The sequence below is a fragment of the Capra hircus genome, chromosome 27 (genome assembly GCF_001704415.2).
Source record: "Capra hircus breed San Clemente chromosome 27, ASM170441v1, whole genome shotgun sequence".
NCBI classification, from domain to species: domain Eukaryota; kingdom Metazoa; phylum Chordata; class Mammalia; order Artiodactyla; family Bovidae; genus Capra; species Capra hircus.
The window spans coordinates 2,982,138-3,008,786 of record NC_030834.1 but is presented as its reverse complement, the minus strand read 5'-3'; the positions used below and the strand labels follow the sequence as shown (position 1 = coordinate 3,008,786).

Below are 26,649 nucleotides of genomic sequence, written 5' to 3'. Positions count from 1 at the left end.
CGGTTGCTCTACCATTAATCTACACACACACACACACACACACACACACACACATAAACCAAGGATAAGGCTGGCATCATGGAGCAAGAACCCTATATACATCAAGAAATGGAAACTGGGAAAAAGTGGGAATTATATTTTAAAAGAGGAATAAAAGCTGAAATCATATTAATCAAAGGTTGATTGTAGTAATAATCTGTTTTCCAACTCCTTTCCAAAGGGCTCATTTAGCACTTCTACACATTTAGAGGATATTACTTCTTTCTTCAAAATCCAATGATCATCAACCAGGGAGGAAGTCTCAGCATACCTTTCAGAACCACCCCTGCCTTATCGCCCAGTAACTCAGCCTGACGCCAAGCTCACAGACACTCCGCAGAATCTGAACCTCCTCTGATCTCTCCTTTTCCCTCTTAGTTCACCTTCTTCCTCTCATGGGCTCTCTTAAATCTCCTTCCAACTCCACTCAATTAATTTGACTAGCATTTTTTTATTCTAAAACAGAATGCTTTCAGTGAAAGAAGCTAGACACAGAAGGCCACACCTTGTAGGACGCCATTTGGGTGACAAGTCCGAAGCAGACAAGCCGCAGACAAGTCAGTCAGTGGTTGCCAGGGCCTGGCAGCGGGGAGGTGGGGAATGATGGTTCTCGGGATTCGGGTTTCTTGGTGATGAAACGCTCTGGGAGTAGTCTAAGGGCTGAGGCTGCCTGACTCTGAATACGCTAAACCACTGGGTTACACTCTCCAAAAGGGTGCATATGTCAATTTAACAAAAGATAGTCTCCAAAGATCCTCTGAAGGCATTAGGGAAAAGCCCAACACGCCTCACTAACTCAGCACTTCTTTACCAATCCCTGCGCTGCAGACGAAGGCCCTAAACTAATAAGAAAATATTAAACTCAGCATATCCCGTTTCAGAGGGGAGGGAAATGCAGAACCCACTTTAGAAACAGAAAACACTGAAAATTTGAAAGGATATTCCAGTTGCTCAACGAGTTCCGTCATGCAGTGCACTTCATGTTCAGTGAAACACAACTGGGCAATTTTCCACGCACTCTTCTCTTCCCGACTGCTTCACCAAGCCTGGGCGCTGGCTTTTTTTTTTTTGTAATTGATGGATAATTGCTTTACAGTATTATGTTGGTTTCTACCAAATATCAACATGAATCAGCCTTAAGCCTACCCATGTGCCCTCCCACCTGGGTATTGATTGGCTTTTAAAAAGTCTCACCTGAGGTTTTCCTGGGGACAATCAGACCCACCCCTAAGGTTCACCCTGACTATCCCAGCCGCCACTGGTATTTCTTTTAACTGTCACCATACATACAGTCTGCCTCCAACAATTTAACATTATACAACTCTTCATATTTGCACGACACTTTAGTGTCCTAGAAGCACTCATACACATCATTATATTTGATCTTTTTATCATTCTGTGAGTAAGCAGAGCAAGTAAAGATAAAGGACTTGCTCAATTTCTCAGTGGCAGACGTTGGATTAAAAGTCAGAGGTTCTGAATCCAGTGAAAAAGAGGTGCTCAAAAGGCTTTTGGTGAAAAACAAGACTGCTAGATGAATTATCTTACCATTTTAATAACATCACACTTCTTTTGTATACCACTTGATGTTTTTCTCTATTTCGAGTGAGTCAGTCTTATTTCAACAATTAAGATTCTAATCTCTGAAAGTTAAGAATTCCACATCCCCAGAGCACTGAGCCCTTGGAGATGAGGTGATTAAAATGCCGAGCTGCCTGTGTACGCTGAATTTAGTCATATAGACGCAGCTGTTAAGTGTATCATGAGAAAAGACAAACTGGAAAACACTGAAAATTTTTTATCTTAAAAAAAGATTTCTCCTCTCCTCACAGGAACCTGTATGAGTGCTTAAAACCAAGCTTAGGTTCATATTATTAATATATATATACATATTTATATTTAACAAATGCATTACAATTCTGTTTATTTACTCCACTGTATAGAAAAGATACTAACCACCAAGCATCTAGGGTCACACATAAGACATCCATGTGTATGCCTAGCATTTTAGAGAAAAAACATTCAGTTCTCTGCCTTAATAACCCCACACCAAGGTAAGAGAAACCCAAGTAAGATGGTAAGTGTTGCAAGAGGGCATCAGAGGGCAGACACACTGAAACCATACTCACAGAAAACTAGTCAATCTAATCACACTAGGACCACAGCCTTGTCTAACTCAAAGAAACCAAGCCATGCCTGCGGGGCAACCCAAGATGGGCGGGTCATGGTGGAGAGGTCTGACAGAATGTGGTCCACTGGAGAAGGGAATGGCAAGCCACTTCAGTATTCTTGCCTTGAGAACCCCATGAACAGTAGGAAAAGGCAAAATGATAGGATACCAAAAGAGGAACTCCCCAGGTCATTAGGTGCCCAATATGCTACTGGAGATCAGAGGAGAAATAACTCCAGAAAGAATGAAGGGATGGAATCAAAGCAAAAACAATACCCAGTTGTGGATGTGACTGGTGATAGAAGCAAGATCCGATGCTGTAAAGAGCAATATTGCATAGGAACCTGGAATGTCAGGTCCATGAATCAAGGTTCCAGTGGTCATGTATGGATGTGAGAGTTGGACTGTGAAGAAGGCTGAGTACCGAAGAATTGATGCATTTGAACTGTGGTGTTGGAGAAGACTCTTGAGAGTCCCTTGGACTGCAAGGAGACCCAACCAGTCCATTCTGAAGGAGATCAGCCCTGGGATTTCTTTGGAAGGACTGATGCTAAAGCTGAAACTCCAGTACTTTGGCCACCTCATGCGAAGAGTTGACTCATTGGAAAAGACTCTGATGCTGGGAGGGATTGGGGGCAGGAGGAGAAGGGGACGACCCAGGATGAGATGGCTGGATGGCATCACGGACTCGATGGACGTGAATCTGAGTGAACTCCGGGAGTTGGTGATGGACAGGGAGGCCTGGCGGGCTGCAATTCATGGGGTCGCAAAGAGTGGGACACGACTGAGCGACTAAACTGAACTGAACTGAATGCAAAAAATAGAGTGCCTCCTACACGCAATATACCATATTGAGAAGATAGTGAAATACATGTCATATGCTTCACCATCCTCAAAACAAATGAAGACAGTAAGTGCACATAACCCTTATAAATAACGGTAACTGCACAACGGCTAACAACCCCTGAGCCCTATGAGCCGGGGCCTGCTCCTGGGTCCTTTACACACACAACTCACACAATCCTCACAGACTCATGGCATTTTACAGGTGAGAGAACTGAGAGAAACCACAGAGCTAGACCAAGAGGATAGACGTATAAAACCTAGGCATCCTTGCCGCAGGAACGGCTGCGCAGTACTGCCTCTCTGACCCGAAGCGGCGTGAGCTGCGGGCGTGCGGGGGCAGAGTCAGCGAACGAAGGGACGTCTGAGCAAGGCCCTGAGGTCCCGTAGTTGACGTGGGGAAAGGCTATGCCCGGGTGCCGGGGGAGGGAACGGCTCTCCTCCTCTGCTGCTGGGTCTGACCTCTGCACGCCTGCATGCAGGCAGGAACAGCCACAGGCCAGGCCAGCCGCACACCCACAGGAAGCGTCCATGAGGACCGCGGGGCCACCCGCGCTCCAAGAGCAGCCTGTGCTGGTCCCCTCGTACAGCAGCCCTGACGGCTCTTTCTCGGCGCGGGAAGCGAAGACCAGGGCGTGCTGACCACACTCACTCTGTGCTCCCAGAGGATGGGAGCCACATGCAAACTCACAGACCGCCAGCAATGGCTTCTCCAGGGAGGAAGGCACTCGGTAAGAACAAACGACGACAGGGGCACACCCCGCTGCGGTCAGTCCGCAGTCATGCGGCTGCGAGTTCTCAAAAGTCTCCCTGATTAAGTCGTCCCTGAGCCTGACCGGCCAGTGTTCAGATGGGCAGGACCTCGCACCCCAAAGGGAGAAGGCATGCCTTCCTGAGCCCAATTATGGAGTCTGCCTGAAAAGGTAATGTGAATCATCTTGGAAAATTATAAAAGAATTCCTCTGGAAATCTCAATGCAATGTGATGGTCTTTATTTACTTATTACTTTCCTGGTGGGAAAGTAATTACAATCTTCACTGTTGCTGTTTAGTCACTAAGTCGTGTCAGACTCTTCTGTGACCCCATGGACTGTAGCCCACCAGGCACGTCTGTCCATGGAATTTTCCAGGCAAAAATACTGGAGTGGGTTGCCATTTTCTTCTGCAGGGGATCTTGTCGACCTAGCCATCAAACCCGTGTCTCCTCCGTCTCCTGTACCAGCAGGAGGGTTCTTTACCTCTGAGCCATCAGCCAGCAATTACAGTGTTACTCCACTTTTCATTCACTTAAAATTTTCATTCATAATTTAATTTTTTCCTTCTGGCTGAGTCACACGTAGGATCCTAGTTCCCTGACCCAGGACCAAACCCATGCCCCTGGCAATGGACGTGGCATCCTGACCACTGGGAAGCCCCAAGGACCACCAGGAACCAAGGCCCACCAACCTCTTCACACACCTCCCCATATGCGTGCGCAAGCGCACACACACACACACACACACACACACACACACGCACACACCCCTCCCTCCCCCAAGAGCCGGCTCCTCCACCTCCTTCAGGCTCCTCCTTCTCCCTACTCCAAACCCACGGTTCCAGACGGCCTCGCCTTGGGTCCCTTTCTTTCCCCACACCCTTTCCATACACAGAGGCCTCCACTTCCGTGGATTTAAATATCTTTACGATGACAACTTTGAACTGGTATTTCCAGCTCACATCCGGCCGCCTGTCTGACGTCTCCACCTGGAAGTGCTAAGTCGCTCCCAGTTAACTCGGCCAGAAGAGGCCTCCGAGCCCGCTCCCTCCGCAGTCCTCCCAGGAATAGGCGCCTCCCTCTCCCCAGCAGCCTCAATCCCAACCAGATTCCTCCCACACCCCCACCTCTCCGTCACCCCAAGCCCCACCACTTCTCCTGCAAGACGCATCCCAGTCCAGCCCATCTAGAATGCTGTCCTGCCTCCCCGGGGACAAACAGCTGGCCTCCAGCCCAGGAGCCTCATGAGAATCAAACCGGCTCAACTCGGGCCAGCCTCACTTTGCACTCGCGCCTTGGGCGCCCCCATCCCAGGCAGGCTCCCCAGCGCCCGGGTCCCCTGCCTGCTCCCCTGCCTGCTCCCCGACAGCAGAGCCAGGGGCCTCCTCACCTCGGGAACTCACACCGTGTCCCCTTCCGCTCTCCGTTTAGATGTCAGAGGACAGGTAGGTCCCACACTAAAACCCGTCCCTTGCGTGTTGTCTCATCTGTTCCCTGCCCCCTCCCTCCCCGAGCGGTCCTGGATGTCTGCAGTGACCTCCCAGTCTGCCTTCCCAGGAACGCCTCAGCGCCATCCGGGCTGGACGCCCCTTCGTCTTATTGGGACGAACTGTGGCCCCAACACAGGGCCGACCACACAATCGGCTCTTAGAAAACATTTGTTTGGTGTTAAACGACTATTCCTGGAGGAGGGCATGGCAACCCACTCCAGGATTCTTGCCTGGAGAATCCCATGGACAGAGGAGCCTGGTGGGCTACAGTCCACCGGGTCGCAAAATCAGAGATGACTGAGCGACTATTAATTTCAAAATACACCCTACTCAGCTTATTTATTACTCCCTTAACCTAATAATAGCTGTTTTTGGAATACAACAGCGCCTTAACACTCTTATTCAAGAACCTAAGTTTATTTTGCCGTTTCTGCGCACCAATACCGTTCTGAGCCTATTTACAGGCTTGCCTATTAATCTCTGGCGAGTGCTTTGTCAAGCATGAAGGTTATTCTTATCCCTGTGACAAACCCTTGCTCTTTAACAACACGGCAGTGTGCACGCCTGCCCTCTCCTCCCTCATCTCAATAAGCACTAATCCGAAGCTGTAGGGGTCAGGGTGTGAGGAGACCCCCTTTCCCAAGCCTCCAGCAGACCGCAGGGCATCAGTACGCCAGCCCCTGACTCCGCCCACCTGATGAAGTCAATGTTGCAAGCACACAAACACCCATGTAAGCTTGCCTGCTCTCCTACCCGGACAAGCATGCTGACTCAAATTCAATCTCTGCTTTGCAGACCAGTCAAAGCTGCCCAGCTGGACCTCCCAGCTCATGGGGTCTGACCACGGAGGAATGGAAGGTCACTGGGTGCATTTACATCTGTGTGTCCAACTGAACACCCATCCGACCACCTTCCGCACGGAAGAGTAAAAACCTGCTCAACCTAAGTTTACCATCTCCAAAATCCACTGTCAGGAGTCCCCAGTTGACTGATTACAAAGCTATACGAAATCTGGTCACGTCTCCAGGCAAACCTCTGCTTCCTAAAAAGATGGCAAACAGGGGAGTAACAGAATATCCCGAGTACGGAGAATGATGACGTCAGAAACCACGCACAGCCTACTCCCCATCAGTCACCAGTCCACAGACCCACACCTCTGGCGAGCGCGAAGACGGAAGAGCTGTTCAACGATTTTCCCTTGCTTTAAACACATCTGGTTTGTACGTAATGTGAAAAAGGAGAAAGAATCAATGGGACAGCTACCACTTGTTAGACAGTCACCACACCCATATTTACATATTTGGGGAGGCTCCCCTGAATTTATTACTTAAAACATTTTATACGTTATTCCAAATACTATCTATAATCCATACTCCATGGTTCTTAAATGCTGTATTTTCACCTTAGATGACATAGGAAATTATTAATTTCCCATTAATGCATGTAATTAAGAATGGAATAGGTCTGCTACACAAATATTCTTCATCTATCATCCTTTTCTTATATATTTGAAAGTTATAAATAGACAAAGAAATAAAAGCCTCACTTACTAATTCATACTTAGAACTTTTAACAAATAAACAAGCTGTTTTAAATAAAACAGCCAGGCCAATAAACTACACAAATTATGAACCACAGGCTCCAAGAAGGCAAAGGAGAGAGAGAAACTGACTCGCAATCCACAGATGAGGAAGACGAAGCCGAGTGCAGTGGCTGGGAAACACGTCCCAGCACTACCTTGCAACTGACACCTGAAAACTCCTCTGAAATAAGCAAACGGAGTCATTTTTAATTCCTCCAGAGAAGGGGCACACACTACCTACCTCCCGAGTCGTCCATTATTTCTCTGGACAGCTCTGGACGAAGATGAAGCCTTGGTATCAAGAAGGAAATGGTTTCCTTCTGATTTAACACAGCAGTGCTAGTTCCACACCCTGAAACCCCATGGAGTAAGGCGAGTCCCTCTTCCGTTTTCTGGCTCCAAAAACAGCTAAACAGAGCTCCGGTGCCCCTCACTCCCCCAGACGGGGTAACTCCAGCTCCTTCCCAATGCCCTTCCTGATCGCAGATAAGACTTCCAATCTTCCTTGTTAATATCAATGGTGTCTACATTTTCTACATGTATAAATACATCCATTCTGTCAATGAAATCAGCAACACATCGCCTGTCAGAACTGAATGCTGGACTGGGCTTTGTCATGAAGCTGTGTCCTCGTCAAAGTGCTGACTTCTCTCTGGTTGGAGGGAGGCCAGACCATACGCTTTCCTGTTTCAAAATCCTATGAGTCCACCTAAAAACAATGCTTTCAATGTCACTTTCACTTTGTTAAATAAAAAAAATTTTAACCATACTATATATATTAATATTTATACTGGTCTTTTACTTAATTAAAGGCATTTTGTGTGATGCTCTAAAAAATTCGTTAGGGGTCGCTGACTCTTAGAAAATAATAGTGGTTGGTAAGAAGGGTGGGGAAAGACAAATGCTTAACTGTAAGTACCCTTAAAAAAACTCAAAATGACCTGCTAGCTTAGTCTCACCTAATGTTAAAGTGAAGCATAAACGTAAGCTAGAGAAGTGTTCATTTTTCTGAGTTCGTATTATGTGACACAGTAGTTCCTAGTCACCTATGGTCACCTAAATTTAAATTAAATTTTAGTAAAATTATAAATTACTCAGATTAGTTGTCTTTCAAGTGCTAAATAGCTACTGCGCTGGATGCCAGATACAGACCACTTCCATCCTAACAGAAAGTTCTGTGGGTCAGTGCTCTCTAGACCACTCTCCTGTGTCTATTCTGCAAAAGGAAATCAGCACAGCAAAGGCTCAAATCACCTGAGCTCTAAAGCCTGAAACCTCAGTTCTGCACCGTAATGCTGTATAACCTTGAACAAGTGATTTAACCTGTTGGAGCCTGTCTTCCCACCTATAAAATACTATCTAAAACGAGTGCCTCCCTCCTGGAGAGTCATGAAGATTAAGTGAGACAACGCTGGCAAACTACAGACCTCGGGACACAGCCGCAAACACTGGCAGCACCCATAGATGCCAGCTTCCTAGTACAGCAAGTGTATCTGTTCCCTCACGGGTCCACCGAACGTCAAATGAGTGCAAAGATTTGACGTCTAGAGATTAAAGAAAGAATTCTCAGCCAACTGGGTAAGTCAGACAAAGGAGTTATAACATCAGGAGACCTGAGGGCAGTGGGGTGCGGGAGGGGAAGCAAGGCGGAGATGGGCTCAGGCACCAGGGCACCCTTCTTCGGATGGGTCTGAATCACTGCCAGGCCTCCTCTTCCTCGTGCAGAGAGTGGAGGAAAGGAGGCAGTGTGCACGTGTGCTCAGACGCTTCGTCCTGTCTGACTCTCTGCGACCCGTGGACTGCAGCCTACCAGGCTCCTCTGTCCAAGGGATTCTCCAGGCAAGACGACTGGGGTGGGCTGCCATGCCCTCCTCCAGGTATCATCTTCCTGACCCAGGGATTGAACCCATGTCTCCTGCGTCTCCTGCATTGCAGGCAGATGCTCCGACGGCTGAGCCACCAGGGAAGCCCAGAATAATATGCTGCTTCTACCCAAATAAGGGCTCCCCTGGAGGCTCAGCTGGTGAAGAATCTGCCTGTAAAGCAGGAGACCCCGGTTCAATCCCTGCGCTGGGAAGGTCCCCTGGAGAAGGGAAAGGCTACCCAGTCCAGTATTCTTGCCTGGAGAATCCCATGAATTGTATAGTCCATGGGATCGCAAAGAGTCGGATACAACTGAGCAACTTTCACTTCACCCAAGTATGGAATTCATTATACCTTTAAAGGATCCTATTAAGTCCCTAACTTAAAATATACAGACATTCTAAGTACACAGTTCTAAATGAACATTTACAAAAAGCATAGTCAGAAAGCTAAAGGTGGTAACATTAAAAAATCAAACAATGCTCTTAAAATAAAAAATACTAATAAGTATCGTTTGACTTGCTATTTGCAAAAATGCTTAGTTGATAAAAGATATTGAAGCCAACGAACAGTAATAATCACAGTAAAGAAAATGCTTTGGGCACACTAAAGAATCGCTTCCAGGACATCTTAAAGACACAACAGCTATGGGAACTAGAATATTACCTGCTAGACAGCAACACGACACTTGCTATCAAAAGTGCTTAAGTAGTAAATCTGAAATAATAACCAGTTATAAAACCGGGCAAACTAAAATAAGTGATAAAATGTTCTATTGCTGTTATAAAGTGTAATCCCTTTGTGATCAGTTAATGTATGTTTTTTCAGACATTCTTATACCGTTCTTAAAGCAGCAAAGATTAGAAAAAAAGAAAAAGAAAATCAGAAGCCACAAATAATGGGCACAAAATTCAATTTATCACTCAACATTTTCCCTTACTACGAAATAAAAATCTACTACGAAATCTATGGTTAAAGGCAGATGCTGAAAAAGAACACCTTGGAGTCAGAAAGTAAGGAATTTTTCCGGTGGTTTTATTGAGACAGTGACGTCTTCCCCAAGCTCAGCGTCACAGTAAAGGTACTGACAGCAACCGACTGCGCCCGGACCGCACCGACTGCGCCCGGACCGCACCGACTGCCAAGGGCCCCTTGCGGCCGTGTTGGTTGTGTCCCGGGTGAAAAGTCAGCTTTGAGGTGAAGCGAAAAGAAGGCCACGCATACATTCTCGGTGGTAATGAAAGAGCACACCGAGAATATCAAAGAAGGTACAGAAACAAGGATACAAACGGGTGAAGGTCCCGAAACTCTGCTCTGCCAAAGGAAGGTCCGGCCGACCGTGCTTCTCAGGGCTGCAGCGCTGTCCACACCCCCCACCCCCGCGGCATCCCCGGCCCGCAGGCCCCGCACGCGCTCCAGGGTCCTGAGCACTTCCGGCAACCCTGAGGTCAGTCAGTAAAGACTTCTGTCCTCGGAGAGTCTATGCAAAACCGCTCAACACGTGGAGTCAAGAACTCAAAGGAGTGAATGAACAATACTCCTCAATTATCTCCACTAAAGAAAGGAGACATGGGTATGAAAAATTCAGCATCCTACGTAACTCAGGGACTCAGCATATACTTAAATTCTATGACTCCTCGTAAGAGGCACTCCAGCATTCTGCTGCCCTGGGCCTCCCTGGTGGCTCAGATGGTAAAGAACCCGCCTGCTATGCGGGAGACCTGGGTTCGATCCCTGGGTTGGGAAGATGCCCTGAAGGAGGGCATGGTAACCCACTCCAGTGTTCCTGCCTGGAGAATCCCATGGACAGAGGAGTTTGGCGGGCTACAGCCCACAGGGTCACAAAGAATCGGACTCGACTGAGTGACTAAGCACACAGCGACTCCTCAGAAGAGGCATTCCAGCATTCTGCTAACAGAAAGGCATTCACGTCATCTTTCGGTTATCCAGACTGTTTATTTACTAATAATCTGCCCTGCTCCAAAAAGACTGAGGTGGCTTTTAAAAAAGCGTATGCAGTATAAAAGTACAAAATGATGAGAAGATATACGGTGGGAAAAAAGAGTAAGAAAATAAAACAGAACCAGAGGTCAGGTTTCTGCCAAATGCAGCTAGTTGCTAATGCCGAAGGATACACAAGGCCATCAGCTTTAGGGTCGAGGAGTAGAGAGGGAAGGAAGCAGACCCCTTTCAAGAGCCGCAGTCTACAGATACTGGCAGTCTCTGCCAACAGCACCATCATTTCCCTGGTCTTGGTCCTTTAAGCATTTTATGTTTTCTCTCTCAGTTAGTTTTAACCGTATCTACAGGACTAGGAACTACGTCTGATTACTTTCTTGCAACCTACATTTTCCTACCACAGATCTAACAGGAAGCCCTCAGTGAATACTGAGGTGTAGGGGAACATGACAAACAATCAGGCTGAGGAACAGGGAAAAACAATTTGGCATTAAAAGTGCAGACAGAAACTGCAAACTATTCAAATGTAAAAAAAATCCTTTAGCTGGCTCATGGCCAGTGACAACATAGCACGAACATATACACTCATACAAACACACGACAGGAGAGTGCCACAGAAATCACACTACTCAAATAATTACTTTTCAGAGTGTTCCAACTAATTATTGTTTCATGGGATTCAGAAATTTAAATCAAGCACAGTACCTACAATATACTGGATCACCCTGCATGTCGATTTTTTCGTTTTTTTTTTTTTAACTAAACCACATGTACCTAGCCACGTTTAATGTATTTCTCTATCTACTCACACATTTGGAAAAATAAAGGATGAATGATCAGAAAACCTGGGTTTAAATGCAAATCAACCATTTCTAGTTGTGCAATCCTGAGCAAGTTACTTAATTCCAGAAGCCTCACAAAGAAAAGACTAAACTGCATCATACATAAAAATCCTTTAAAAACTACAAAATGCTACATAAATATTATTATAATGACCAAAAGAAGGAGAACAGTTAGTGACAGCAGACTTTTACATTGGTGGCTCTCTGTAGAAATCACACCTATACAGATACAATCCCTAGTTTCTATCTCAATGCCCTCCTGTTCTATGATATAGTTTTGAGGGACATTAACTCTCAAAACTTCCCCCACATACTGTTTCAGCTGCTAGGGTCTGGAACACAGACTTTCCTCCAGTAAGTGGCTCTCATCAACAGCAAGATGAAACAGTGGTAAGGCGCATGTCCAGTCACAATCTCCTCTATTCTGGCAACGCCTTAACTGATGAGTTAAAACAATGAAAAGCAAATCTTCAGCACTTACAGCTTCTGATTCAAAACCTACTACAGAGCTCCAGGCGGCTCAGCAGCAAAGAACCCACCTGCCAGTGAAGGAGACACGAGTTCCATCTCTAGGTCAAGAAGCTCCCCTGGACAAGGAAATGGCAGCCCATTCCAGTACCCCTGCCTGGGAAAGCCCATGGACAGAGGAGCCTGGCGGGCTATAGTCCATGAGGTTGTGAAGAGTCAGACATGACTTAGCGACTAAATAAGAAAAATCAAGACTGTGGTACTGGCCTAACAATAGACATAGATCAGTGGAATAATATTGAGTTCAGAAAGAAACCTTCACATTTACGATCCACTGACTTTTCAACAGGATATGAAGACAATTCAATGAGGAAATGGGTCTTTGTATCGGTGGTGCTGAGATAACTGGGTATCTACAAGGAAAGCATGAAGCTGGACCTGTAGCTCACACCATACACTAAATGGATCAGACACCAAAATATAAAAGCTAAAACTAAAAAACTCTTATTAGAAAAATGTGGGCAAAAATCTTCTTAATCTTGGAATAAGCAATGGTTTTACAGAAATAACAGCAAATATGCAAAGTAACAAAAAAATAGATAAACTGGACTTTATCAAAATTGAAAACTTATGCTTTAAAAGTAACTATCAAGAAAGTGAAAACACTATCCGCAGAATGAAAGAAAATATTTGCAAACCACGTATCTAATATGGGACTTGTAGTCAAAATAAATAAATAGTACTTACAACTCAACAACGCAACTTAAAAATTGTCACAGAATTTGAATAAACATTTCTCTAAACAAGACACAAAAATGTACCTGATACATATGAAAAGATAGTCGTCAAGATCGTTATTCAACAGAGTAACAAATATCCAGACCACAGTGAGGCAGTACTTCACATGGACAAGGAGGCCCATCATTAAAAGACAGACAGTAACAGCTGCTAAGGCTGTGGAGAAACTGCAACTCTGATACACTGCTGTTAGGAGGGTAAAATGGTGCAGCCACCCTGCACAGAGTCTGGCAGTTCCCCAAAGGGTTAAACACACTTAGTGTTTGACCCAGCAATTCTACTCCTAGGTCTATCTATACCCAAGAGAAATGAAAACAAATGTCCGCACAAAACCTTGTACACAAATGTTCATAGCAGCATTATTCACAATAACCACAAAGTGGAAACAATCCAATCTTCCATCAACTGATGAACAGATAAATAGGATGTAATACAGCCACACAATGGAATATTATTCAGAGTCAAAAATAAAAGTACCGATGAATGCTACAACATGGATGAATCTTGCAAACACTATGCTTCATGAAAGAAGCCAGTCACAAAAGACTACACACTGTACGATTCCATTTGTACAAAATGTCCCAAAGGCAAGTTTATAGAGACAGAAGTAGACCAGTGGTTGCCGAGGGCTGGGTGGTGGTAAAACTGGGAGGAAATGGGAAAGGAGTGACTGCTGAAAGGTGTGGTGTATCTTTTGGGGAGACCTGACTGCAAGATTGATTGTGACAGATACAAAGCAGTGAATACGCTAAAATTCACTGAAATTTACACTTCAAATTACATCAATAAAGCTATTACAATTAAAAAGTAAAGCAGAGCCTGTGTTCAACGAGTAGATAATTGAAACATAGCAATAAAAGTAAAAACTGCTAATATAACTGAACTACATTCTCTTAAGTATTTTCTCCTTTTATTTGCTCAAATAGTAAATCAAAAATCAAAATCCAAGCGAATCATTTTACCACAGTCTCTATTTTTAAAAAGCAGCAAGGACCCCTGTCATTTCCATGCTTATCAAGCTAATATAAATTTGGGTAGTATCAGATCGTAACAGAATTTGAATCTAGCTTCTGTGCAATAGAGACACAGGTTATCCTCAGGATGACAGAAACTTTTATTTTAATTCAGAAATTTTTCTAGCTAGCTGCCAGTTTCCCACTAGCATTGAGGAAATAGAAATGAACACACCAGCACATTTGCAGATTTTGAGTCTGCATTTTTGTGCGGAATCCTCAAAGTCACGGCACAGTCATCTACAAGCTAAGCTGGTGTGCAGGTCACTGAGGCAGTGAGCAACTGCAGCCACCAGCCAGCACCTCCAACTCAGGGGTGGGACCAACACGCGGGCACCTGCAGAGGCCTCGGAGAGAGCCCATCAAAGACTGTGGGCCAATTATGTTCTCGTGGCCCCAACTGAGACTCAGCAAAGCGCCTCTACCATTTACAGGGAATACTCAAAGTACATAACCAAATTTCGCGCAGATTATGCACACACTCCTATGCCTATGATCCTACAGACCCTACAATTTTGTGAATAGAAGCTTTTTTCTTAGATAAATCATGAAGTTTTGGTTTTAAACAGTAATTCTGTTATAAAACAATTAACTTAATCCAGCCTAAAAAAAAAAAAAACAACCGTATTACTGCACTTTTACCTCAAAAACAATGACCAAAAAAAGTGAAAAGAAACCCAGAAACTGTATAGGCAGATATTTCCTACACAAAGAAATAACGGATCATCAAAATATTTTGTGCCTAATCTTAAAAGATGTAAGTCTGCTGAAAACCTTGGCGGGGGTGGGGAAGACCTTGGACGATACTATGGCAGAAGACAAACACACGCTGGTTCCTGTACTGTGAACCCCAGAGTCGCTTAGCGGACATCGCAAGAGATCCACTGGAGTTCCGAGGTCCCATCTCTAACCCAACACAACCACAGAACGGGGCTGCATTACCGCCTCAGTTCTAGGAAAGACTAAAGCACAGCCCAGTGGAACGCGACACACACGCAGCACCCTCACCGAGACCCCGCGGAGGTCACACCCTTCTCTGCTCTGACCGCCTGAGCTCACCGAGGCGCCTGCACACACTCTCCATCCGTGGCAAGGAGCTGGCCCGCCCAAGCCCCCAAAGGGCAGGGCTGCGAGAGGCAGCTGTCCTGGGAAAGGGCACTCAGAGGGAGACGAGGTGGGCGGGACTCTGACTCTCTCCGGCAGATGCGTTCAGTTTACCACACTTCTACAAACTCGTTCCAGTCATTCATACACACGCGAAGGCAGCACAGAACTTTTAAAAATCAACTACAGAGGTATTGTTGACTTTGTGCCAAAAATAAACCAAACCAGTTATGTTCTAACTTCTCCTTCTGAAGACAGTTATTGCAATTCACTAAAATATAGGTGGGCAGATTTACTGTAAACCCCAATTATTTGACACCACAAAATGCAAAGACCACGGTAATCCTCTGTAGGAGCCAGCGCATGGCAGCAGGTGTGAGGGGCGGGGCCCGCAGGGTGCGTCGACGTTAGGGGCGGGGCCCACATGGCCATCGATGCGAAGGGCGGGCCCCACATGGCCGTGGACGTGAGGGGCAGGGACCGCAGGGAGCGTCGATGTGAGGGGCGGGGCTCGCATGGCCCTTGACGTGAGGGGCGGGGCCCACAGGGAGCACCGAAGTGAGGGGCAGGGCCCGCATGGCCTTCAATATGAGGGGCGGGGCCCGCAGGGAATGTCAACATGAGGGGCAGGGATCGCAGGGAGCGTTGACGTGAGGGGCAGGGCTCACATGGCCGTGGACGTGAGGGGCAGGGCCCGCAGGGAACGTCACGTCAGGGGCGGGGCCCACATGGCCTCGATGTGAGGGGCAGGGCCCGCAGGGAGCACCGACGTGAGGGGCAGGGGCAGGGCGCACTGGACTGTGAGGGGGCAGGGGCCCGCAGCAGGGGAACGTCACGTCAGGGGCGGGGCCCACATGGCCGTCGACGTGAGGGGCAGGGCCCGCAGGGAGTACTGACGTCAGGGGCAGGGCCCGCAGGGGGCGGCAGGATCCCCCACTTCCAGGCAGCCCAGCACAGAGGACCCTCTGCCACAGGGGAGCCACAAACATGAAGAGGAGCACGACCTTCGTCTCTGCCTGATCAGTCCATCAGCTATCTGAGGATCAATCAAAGAAGCTGCACCGGTAGTCCTTGTTCTGAAGCAATCTGAGCTATCCAATCTTCACACGGATAAAAGGATTTCACTGAAAGTTTCCATAAGCCAGCAAATCCACCGAACAAGGCATCTTTCTACAATGTTACATGTCAGTATCTCAATAAAACTGGGGGGGGGAAATATAACTGAGTAGGTTTCTTTCTTGAAACTGAAGGGCTAATTATATGAGACATCTACCTTTATTTAATGAAAAACTATTACAAATATTTTCCTTGCACAACCAGTACACTTTAACTAAGGCTCAATGAAAAAGTAAACCCCCAAATTTCCATAGTTAAGCGTTTCTTTTTTTGATTAAGCAGAACTATGATCTAACCATTTTAGTTAAGGAATAACCATTATGTAATTTTTTTCCTCAGAATTTTCAGTTTCCATGCACATTTATAATATATTGGTTTAATCTGTTTAATTATTATCTGTAATAAGTCAAAGCTAAATTAGAGTAATGCACCAGGAAATAATATATCTGATAGCAAAACTGCAAACTCTAAACATTGCATATTATACATGGATTACATTCATCAAAAATGAGCCCTAAACAACTCATTAAAACAAAGCAATTTGTTTATTTTGTCAATAATCTGTTTTCAAAGTTTAAGCAAGTAAGTGTATAAACTAAGTTCACGTATCTACCTTTTCAGTTGTTTGTATAAAGAGAACAGAAATATGTGGTAGTACACGGTTTTTTTTTTTTTTTAAAGATTCAAACATTAAAACAAATACTACCCTATGAAACAAGAGACTTTAAGTTTAATTCAAACTGAAGGTTTTCCACAAGTCAATCCATTTACACGAACTGGCCACCAAAGCTTAAAGATGTGACATCTGAAACAGCTCTGATGTAACACAGCCGGAGTGTGACCGAAACACCCGACTCCTCAACAGCTTCTCCTAACCAAGAATCATTTGTTCTGGTTGAGTGAAATATTCTTTGAACATTATTACTACAAGTTTATATACTCTATGTGACTCTCATGTAAAGAACTATAATAAATTCACTACAAACATTAAGTCTTATTAGAATTTTTCCTACACAAAAATGGCTGTCAATTAGCCATATAGCCACCTACAAATTTTTCACTTCCATTAATACCCAGAGCTGTTACTTTGCTTTCATATTAAGTTCAGTAAAGTCAGAAATCATAGCAACAATGTACTCAATATTGAAGCTCGTCCTCTCACCTGACACACAGCGCTACCAATTTAAACTACGAAACTCCCCACTGGCTTGGTTCCAACACTGAACTGACATCAAAATACAAAGAAATGTCTTCAAGTAGTCAAACAGCCATCTTCCGACTACTGTGCCAGAGCCGAGATACAGCAGAAGCTAACTTCCCTCCTCCTCCTCTGTGTACATCATTAATCAACTCCAAGCAAGCACTTTAACTTCCCATTGGTAAACTCCGACCAGAAAATTGAGGGTATGTGGTCATAATGGAGAGAGTGTTTTAAACTTAACCTCACCGCCTCCAATCACCACAACCCAGGACTATAAGGAACAATGTAAACCATGAAGAAACACTGTTTAACATCCCAGCACTTCTAAAAATCAATTTTCAGCAAGATAACAGCTGAATAAATTATCAAACAGCAAATGTTTTAGCCACAGTATTACTCTATCATGAAAGAAATCATTTGAAACTCCAACACCTCTTCCACTGAAAGATCACTGGATGTGATACCCTATAATTCCATTATCTTACTGTTATTGCATTACTCTTTTTTTGACAACTTCATCTGCCACGACAGACTCGTGAAGATTCCATTTCTGCACGGAGACCACCACAACCACTGTCTTCACAGTCACTTAAGTCCAAAACACAACCATGTTTTCACTAATTAATCAGGCTCCAACAACAGTTGACACATCAGATCAATAGTTCAATTACACCTTCTGCAAGAGATACAAATAAATAAAAATCCATTAAGTACTTACCTACAGTTGGGAGGTGGGTCCAACGTAATTTCTGCAAGTTCCTTCTGAATTCTTGAAAATAAAGACAAAGAAAGTTACATTAAAATGTCTTTACTCTTTTAATATTCCATTAAATTTTACACTTTTACACTGATCTTTCCTATTTGTGCGCTTTTAATTTGAAATACTACCACTGTATAAAGCATCATACACAGTGCCAACAAGTGAGCGATTTCTGCCCCAGTCTCCACAACGCATCTGCAGAGCGCAGACCTGCCACCATCCGTGCCTCCATCTCTCACCAACAGCACGACTTAAATCAAAACTTTAAGCCACTGTTGTGCGGTGCTGTGCTGTGCTGAGTTGCTCAGTCGTGTCTAACTCTGCAGCCCCACAGACTGTAGCCCACCAGGCTCCTCTGCCCGTGGGATTCTCCAGGCAAGAATCCCGGAGTGAGTGGCCATTCCATTCTCCAGGGGATCTTCCCGACCCAGGAATGGAACCAGGTTCTTCTGCATTTCAGGCGGATTCTATACCAGCTGAGCTACCAGGGAAACTCAAACCACTACAAACACTAAGCATACGCGTTCTGCAAAGGGGAAATAAAAGAATTTTTATTTTAAAAACCTGTTTTTGCCCTCATGTGTTATTTTCATCTTTTATTTTTTACTTCACCTAACCGCCTGTATGGGCTTCCCTGGCGGCTCAGTGGTAAGGAATCCATCTGCCAGTGCAGGAGACGTGGCTTTGCTTCTGGGCTAGGAAAACCCCCTGGAGAAGGAGATGGCAGCACACTCCAGTATCCTTCCCCAAATGAAATTTCTGGTACAGTTATCACTGTCACTTTTCTACGTCGTGTGACTCAAGGTGGGGAAGATGTCATGAAATAGTTGTTGTTTGTTGTTCACTGGATAAGTCCTGTCTGACTCTTCTCGACTGCATGGACGGCAGCATGCCAGGCCTCCCTGTCCTCAATCTCCCGGAGCTTGCTCAAACTCATGCCCATTGAGTCGGTGTTGCCGTCCAACCATCTCATCCTCTGTCGTCCCCTTCTCCTCCCACCTTCAAGCTTTCCCAGCATCAGGGTCCCTTCCAATGAGTGGGCTCTCTGCATCAGGTGACCAAAGTATTGGAGCTTCAGCATCAGTCCTTCCAGTGAATATTCAGGATTGATTTCCTTTATGATTGACTAGTTTGATCTTCCTGTAGTCCAAGGAACTCTCCAGAGTATTCACTAGCACTACAGTTCAAAAAGCATCAACTCTTCGGAGTTCAGCCTTCTTTACCGTCCAATTCTCACATCGATACATAGACCAAGACTAACAAATCTAACGCCAAAAATAAAAAAACCTATTAATTCCACTGTCCCACTGAGACTTCTTAGATTCTACAGTGTGTTCATGTGCACTTAAAGTACACATGGCATAGAACTAAATAAGAGAAGTCTCAAATATCCGATATAGAACACCCTCTGTGGATTCCACACAAAAGCATAAATAAAACAGGCGCTTTAAAGCAAAACAGGTCAAGTCCAGGTTAAAGGCAGTAAACGGAGAGCACACACATTTACCTGCCACTGCTCCAGCACCCAGGGGGATGGCAGGTTCACAGACACAGAAAGCGCAAAAAGGAATAAAAGGCAGAGAGAGCGGGCGGTGGTCACCGCTGGTGGAGAAACTTCACTGAACTGGGAAGACAAGTGCATGGTGTAAATCAAACAGGCTGAGATGGTCCAGAGGGCACAGAGCATATAAGGGTATGATAAAGACATGCTAGTCACGGGAGGGAAACAGTCAGAAGTGCTGCAAGAGAAACAGCTCGGTAAGAAAGTCACAGAGTGAAAGGAGCGAAACTAAGACAGAAAACACTTGTAATCAAGTAACAGATACTTGATTGGGATACAAAGGAGGCATTTTGCCGAAATGCTGTGATTCATTGGGTAGCATTAAGATCCTGGTTCAGTTGCTCAGTCATGTCCGACTTTGGATCCCATGGACTGCAGCACACCAGGCCTCCCTGTCCATCACCACCTCCCACAGCTTGCTCAAATTCATGTCCATCGAGTCGGTGATGCCACCCAACCATCTCATCCTCTGTCGTCCCCTTCTCCTCCTGCCCTCAATCTTTCACATCATCAGGGTCTTTTCCAATGAGTCAGTTCGTCACATCAGGTGGCCAAAGGATTGGAGTTTCAGCTTCTGCATCAGTCCTCCAATGAATATTCAGGACTGATTTCCTTTAGGATGGACTGGTTTGATCTCCTTACTGTCCAAAGGACTCACAAGTCTTCTCCAACACCACAGGTCAAAAGCATCAGTTCTTCGGCACTAAGTTTTTTTTATAGTCCAACTCATGTACATCCGTACATGACTCCTGGAAAAACCATAGCTTTGACTAGACGGACCTTTGTCGGCAAAGTAACATCTCTGTTTTTCAATATGCTGTCTAGGTTGGTAATAGCTTTTCTTCCAAGAGGCAAGCATCCTTTAATTTCATGGCTGTAGTCACCATCTGCAGTGATTTTGGAGCCAAAAAAATAAAGTCGGCCACTGTTTTCCCATGTATTCACCATGAAGTGATGGGACCAGATGCCATGATCTTAGTTTCCTATATGTTGAGTTTTAGCCAACTTTTTCACTCTCCTCTTTCACTTTCATCAACAGGCTTTGTAGTTCCTCTTCACTTTCTGCCATAAGGGGAGTGTCATCTGCATATCTAAGGTTATTGATATTTCTCCCAGCAATCTGGATTCCAGCCTGTGCTTCCTCCAGCCCAGCGTTTCTCATGATGTACTCTGCATATAAGTTAAACAAGCAGGGTGACAATATACAGCCTTGACGTACCCCTTTCCCTATTTGGAACCAGTCTGTTGTTCCACGTCCAGTTCTAAGTGCTGCTTCCTTACCTGCATACAGGTTTCTCAAGAGGCAGGTCAGGTGGTCTGGTATGCCGATCTCGTTCAGAATTTTCCACGGTTAATTGTGAGCCACACAGTCAGAGGCTTTGGCATAGTCAATAAAGCAGAAATAGATGTTTTTCTGGAACTCTCTTCCTTTTTCTATAATCCAATGGATGTTGGCAATTTGATCTCTGGTTCCTTTGCCTTTTCTAAAACCAGCTTGAACATCTGGAAGTTCATGGTTCAAGTGTTGCTGAAGCCTGGCTTGGAGAATTTTGAGCATTACTTTACTAGAGTGTGAGATGAGTGTGATTGTGCGGCAGTTTGAGCATTCTTTGGCATTGCCTTTCTTTGGGTTTGGAATGAAAACTGACCTTTTCCAGTCCTGTGGCTACTGTTGAGTTTTCCAAATTTGCTGGCATATTGAGTGCAGCACTTTCACAGCATCATCTTTCAGGATTTGAAATAGCTCAACTGGAATTCACCTCCACTAGCTTTGTTCATAGTGATGCTTCCTAAGGCCCACTTGACTTCACATTCCAGGATGTCTGGCTCTAGGTGAGTGATCACACCATCGTGATTATCTTGGTCGTGAAGATCTTTTTCATACAGTTCTACTGTGTATTCTTGCCACCTCTTCTTAATATCTTCTGCTTCTGTGGGGTGCATACCATTTCTGTCCTTTATTGTGCCCATCTTTGCATGAAATGTTCCCTTGGTATCTCCAATTTTCTTGACGAGCTCTCTAGTCTTTCCCATTCTGTTGTCTTCCTCTGTTTCTTTGCATTGATCGCTGAGAGATCCTAACACTGGACCTACAGGAAATCTGATGCTAACACGCCAGCTGGTCTGGCACTAAACAGGTAAACCTACAGAGTTTACTGGCCTTTTATTATCGATGAAGCACAGGCAAGAGGTTGTAGTTAGACTGTAAAATGGAACTACTACTAACCATGAAGATGTAAAGTCAAGTGTAACTAACAGAAACCAACTAAAAGTGGGTGGTGGGGGTGTGAGCAGATGGAAGGAAGAACAAAGGTACCAACATCCCCATTTTACAAAGTAAGGAACCATCGAGTACTGCTGAAACGTGAGGCACGAGCAGCAGTCGCTTAAATATACTCTCTCATTTAGAAAGACAACCAATGCTCTTTTCTTAGGTATTTTAATTGGAGGCCAGTTACTGTGCAATGCGTAGTGGTTCCCGCCATATATCGGCATGAATCAGCCCAGGGTGCACACGCGTCCCCCATCCTGAACCCCCTCCCGCCTCCCTCCCCATCCCATCCCTCCAGTACTTTTTTAAAAACGAGTATCATTATCTGGGAGGAGGGAAAAGAAAGCAGGTGAACAAGCTGGTGAACATCCTCAAAATTCACAGCCAGGAGACAAAAGGTATTATTTAACAATTCAAAAAGTTAAGTGTAAGTATATTACTTAAGGTCAAGCCATAGTCAGCTAAAAGGAATTGTGACAGGGAAAGTATTTCAACAGAAAACTGTTGCTTTGTAATAAGAATGTCTCTGTACTATTTGTTACCAGAAACATGGAAAACTCTTACAAGATTGTGCTGGTTTCAAGTATACAGAAAAGTGATTCAGATGTGTATCCAAATATGTGTGTATCTGTGTGTGTGTGTATACAAACACATACTTTTGTTTTTAAACTCAGAGAACCAAAAGAGCAGGGATTCAAAAGACCATGCTTAAAGTGTCAAAGAAAACAATTTTAATGTGAAAGAACTTCCTAGGGATTTTCAAATAATTCATGTTGCTTTATGCTTATACTGTCCCTTTTGGTTTAAAAAATTGATGTCATAATTTTGTCACAGAATTCTATAATGGAACTTGAAACCCCTCCAGATGTCTATCATTCTAAATCTAATTATTCAATACAAAAAGCAATTTACTGATAAACTTGACAATTTTGAGCAGTGAGTCAGTGTGTTACAATATATTTTAAGCCACTGCTACCAAAGAATGGCTGTATTTCTCCTGACAGAAAAGATTATACTAAGAATTGCTATTTAAACGGCTGCAAGATGTCCTGCTGTTTTCAATGACAGCAATTCAATTCTATCTCAAAAGTTGTGATCATGGTATGTATTAAGTTTCTCAGTCTTGACATGTGGGGTAATAAGGAAGGCAGCTATTTCAGGCACTGTCCCTTAGGGTGAGGAAAAATGAAAAAGCATCAGTAATTCACACTTACTGTGGCACCTTTTACGTGATGATCTTAGGCTATTAAAAGTGAATTAAATAAATCTCACAGAATTCTTTAAGTACTACCATTTTATCAGTTCCCATTTAGGAAACTCAGGCTAGTAACTGCACGCTGTTAAGGTGAAAAGACAAGCAATTATCTTGCTAAGTCAAACAAACAAAACAACCTCTCCTCTCTCTTATGAGAACTTTTAAGACAAAATTATTTCTTTAGACACAAGCCCACTAGACAACTGTCTATGTCTCCAATTTCCGTCCAGCAGTGCCGCTTCCCTGGTTATCACGATACAGAAGTCAGCAACTGCATGTTACTGGAACAAGTCAGAAGCAAAATGCAAACTAAATTTCAGTTTGTACGACTTCACCTAAACCCTTAAATGTTCCAGGAACAGTAGGAGTGTTACATGTGACTGTCATCTGCTAAAAAGAAAGAGGAGTGGGGGGCAGGGAAGGGGAGATAATAATGACTCCTTCAGACTGAACCGCAGACCACGGCAGCGAAACTGAACCGAGGTGGAGACGACATGAAGCGCTCGTTTTAATACCAGCATAGTGGATTAACGGTTCAGAAAAATGAGGCTGTATATATACAAACATGTTTCAAACACAAACACATATTCAAGTTTCAAGAAAATTCAGTAACTCACTCAGGGCCAAGTAGAACATGAATGTATGGACTTGGGGATTCACAAAGGTATTTTCTTAACAGTTATTTTAAAAAAAACTTCATCCACTTAGTATTCCCCTATGGTCTGCATTCCTCAAAACCTTCCAAAACGAACTCATTCTCAAAAGAAAACATCATGCAACTGGTTACTAAAATTTCTTAAATCTCAAAGCAATCTCTGAATTAACTTAGAAAACACAGAGCCACTGCAAGCAATAAATCCAGAGCTTAATTCTGACTGGTGATACATACTATTCATCTATGATTCAAAAAAACTGCTCAATTTTTAAGACAACCTAAATTAATGATTCTGCACATCAACTGTAAGCTGCATCCTGATTTCAGGAACATTGAAAAATTTTAAATGAACATTCAGAATCAATAAAATACAATAATTACAAAAGATTATCTACAAAGAGCACTTCATTCTCATGTGAAAAAGACACAGATTAGCCCATATATTATAATAAAATTTCACAGTGAAATATACTGAAATCAACCTTCCAACCTAACAACAATTTAGAGTCTAAAACCAAATATCATTTCTAGGACAATATTACATTATATCCAATAAAATCACATAAAATTATGAAGAGAACAGACCATGCTAAAAGCATTCCAATTTTTTAAGAAATAATTTCATGCCAAGGAAGAGCAAAAATGCATCAAGAAATAACTGTAATCTCCCTCTTAACTCTGAAACAGACAGAAATTAATATATACCATTGTTTAAATAAAATTCCAAGTTAATATTTTCTGTATCCAATATTACTTTTCTGTAACACCTGAAAACTGAGATTTTTTTCTAGAAAACCATTTCTACACCTAACGATTAATTCTACAATTACAGCATATTTTATGCAACTGAACACCTATGTGCAAAGTACTTTTCTTGAGTTATTATAAAATATATATATAATTACAGCATCTGTTACTATTTTAACAAAAAGCACTAAGTCCTCATAGCATTAACACAAACTTCATTTTTCTAAAATTTATCACATGGACTTAGTAAAATACTATTGTAGGCTTTAACTGGCACAGAGTCTAAGAACAGCAGCATCAGTGTAAGAAACCTTTCTGTGTGCCAAATAAAAGTTTCATCACTTTCCATCCTCACGCTGGCCCTGTGAAGACAGGACTATTACTGTCTCCATTTTACAGATGAGAAAGATGACGCTTGGGAATGTTAAACTATGTATCTAATATCACAGAGCAACTAAATGCCAGGACCTCATCCAATCCTCGCTTTCACACACGTCCTGGTTCGCTCGCCTCCGCGCAGACTGCGGGCTTTGCTCCACCGCCCAGCAGGATGCTCTGCCATGCTCCGTGGTGGCACCCCGATGAGGGGCATGGGGAAGGACCTCCCAGAGGCAGACACCGGGGCAGGGCAGACCAGCACACCCCACCGGCGGGCCATCCTCCCCGCTCCCCAACAGCACCCTCACTCTCAGAGGCCGTGTGCTTGGTTGCTCAGCCGTGTCCCACTCTTTGAGACCCCATGGGCTTCTCGGTCCATGGGAATCTCCAGGGGCTGCCATGCCCTCCTCCAGGGGATCTTCCCGACCCAGGTGGGGCGCATTGCAGGCGGATTCTTTACTGTCTGAGCCACCTGGCACGCCCTCAGTCTGTACCTGAGTGTCTCTTGCCCATGCCCACCCACCTCCCTTCCTTCCTCTAAAGGTCTATTTCTCCAGCCCCTCTCCGTTCTACCCTAGTCCACGCGCATTCCCCGTAGCCGGTCATTCTCTGCTGTGACTGGGCAGCAGAGGCGCAGATCCCGTGAGCTGAGGGCCCTGGACCTGCACTGTGCCGACAGGAGCCCTTCCCACCGCCCAGTACAGACAGCCGAGGGGTTCAAGTCCCAGGCCGTCTGACTTCCTCATGGCTCCTTCAGCAGAGGGTGGGCATCCTTCAGCAGAGGGTGGGCATCGGTCACACGCTTCCGGGAAGGGAACCTGGCTACCAGAAGCCCTTAGAATGGACAGCACACCATCACTCTAACAACTCTCCCCAGGAAGGCATGGCCCGCAAGGGGCCTGAGAAAGGTCTTCCCAACCTGCGGACCAACTCAACCAAAGAGAAGCAAGGTCCTCCAGCCCACACGGGGTAAGACCTCTGGGATGGGTTCCCTCATCCACACCACCAGCAAAGGATGAAGCTGTCATTCAACAATCAGACAGTCCACAAGGCTCAAAATTCTCAGACGGTATATCATAGGACCAGAAAAGACTCTACTAGATTCAATTCACCTTTAAATTATATACCAAGAGATATTCTATCTTCCCAGCAGGTGGCCAAGTATTGGAGCTCTAGCATCAGTAGTTTCAATGAATATTCAGGGCTGATTTACTTTAGGGTTGACTGGTTGGATCTCCTTGAAGTCCAAGGGACTCTCAAGAGTCTTCTCCAACACCACAGTTCAAAAGCATCAATTCTTCAGTGCTCAGCCTTCTTCACAGTCCAACTCTCACATCCACACATGACCACTGGAAAAACCATAGCTCTGACTTGGACCTTTGCTGGCAAAGTAATGTCTCTGCTTTTTAATATGCTATCTAGGTGGGTCATAGCTTTTCTTCCAAGGAGCAAGTGTCTTTTAATTTCATGGCTGCAATCACCATCTGCAGTGATTTTGGAGCCCCCCCCCCCAAAAAAAGTCTGTCACTGTTTCCATTGTTTCCCCATCTATTTGCCATGAGGTGATGGGATTGGAAGCCATGATCTTAGTTTTTTCAATGTTAAGTTTTAAGCCAGCGTTTTCACTCTCCTCTTTCACTTTCATCAAGAGGCTCTTTAGTTCTTCTTCGCTTTCTGCCATAAGGGTGGTGTCATCTGTGATGTGAGGTTATTGATTTCTCCTGGCAATCTTGATTCCAGCTTGTGCTTCATCCAGCCCAGCATTTTGCATGATATACTC

General features: G+C 44.6%; 1 protein-coding gene across 1 annotated transcript in view; it reads right to left on the bottom strand.

The window, feature by feature from the left end:
- Positions 1-26,649, bottom strand: part of LOC102174361 (ubiquitin-conjugating enzyme E2 E2) — a 357,485-nt gene that overhangs the window by 323,829 nt on the left and 7,007 nt on the right. The window contains exon 3 of the mRNA XM_018041985.1: positions 17,960-18,010. Within this exon, the coding sequence (XP_017897474.1) occupies positions 17,960-18,010 (51 nt within the window). The remainder of the gene's footprint in view (positions 1-17,959; positions 18,011-26,649) is intronic.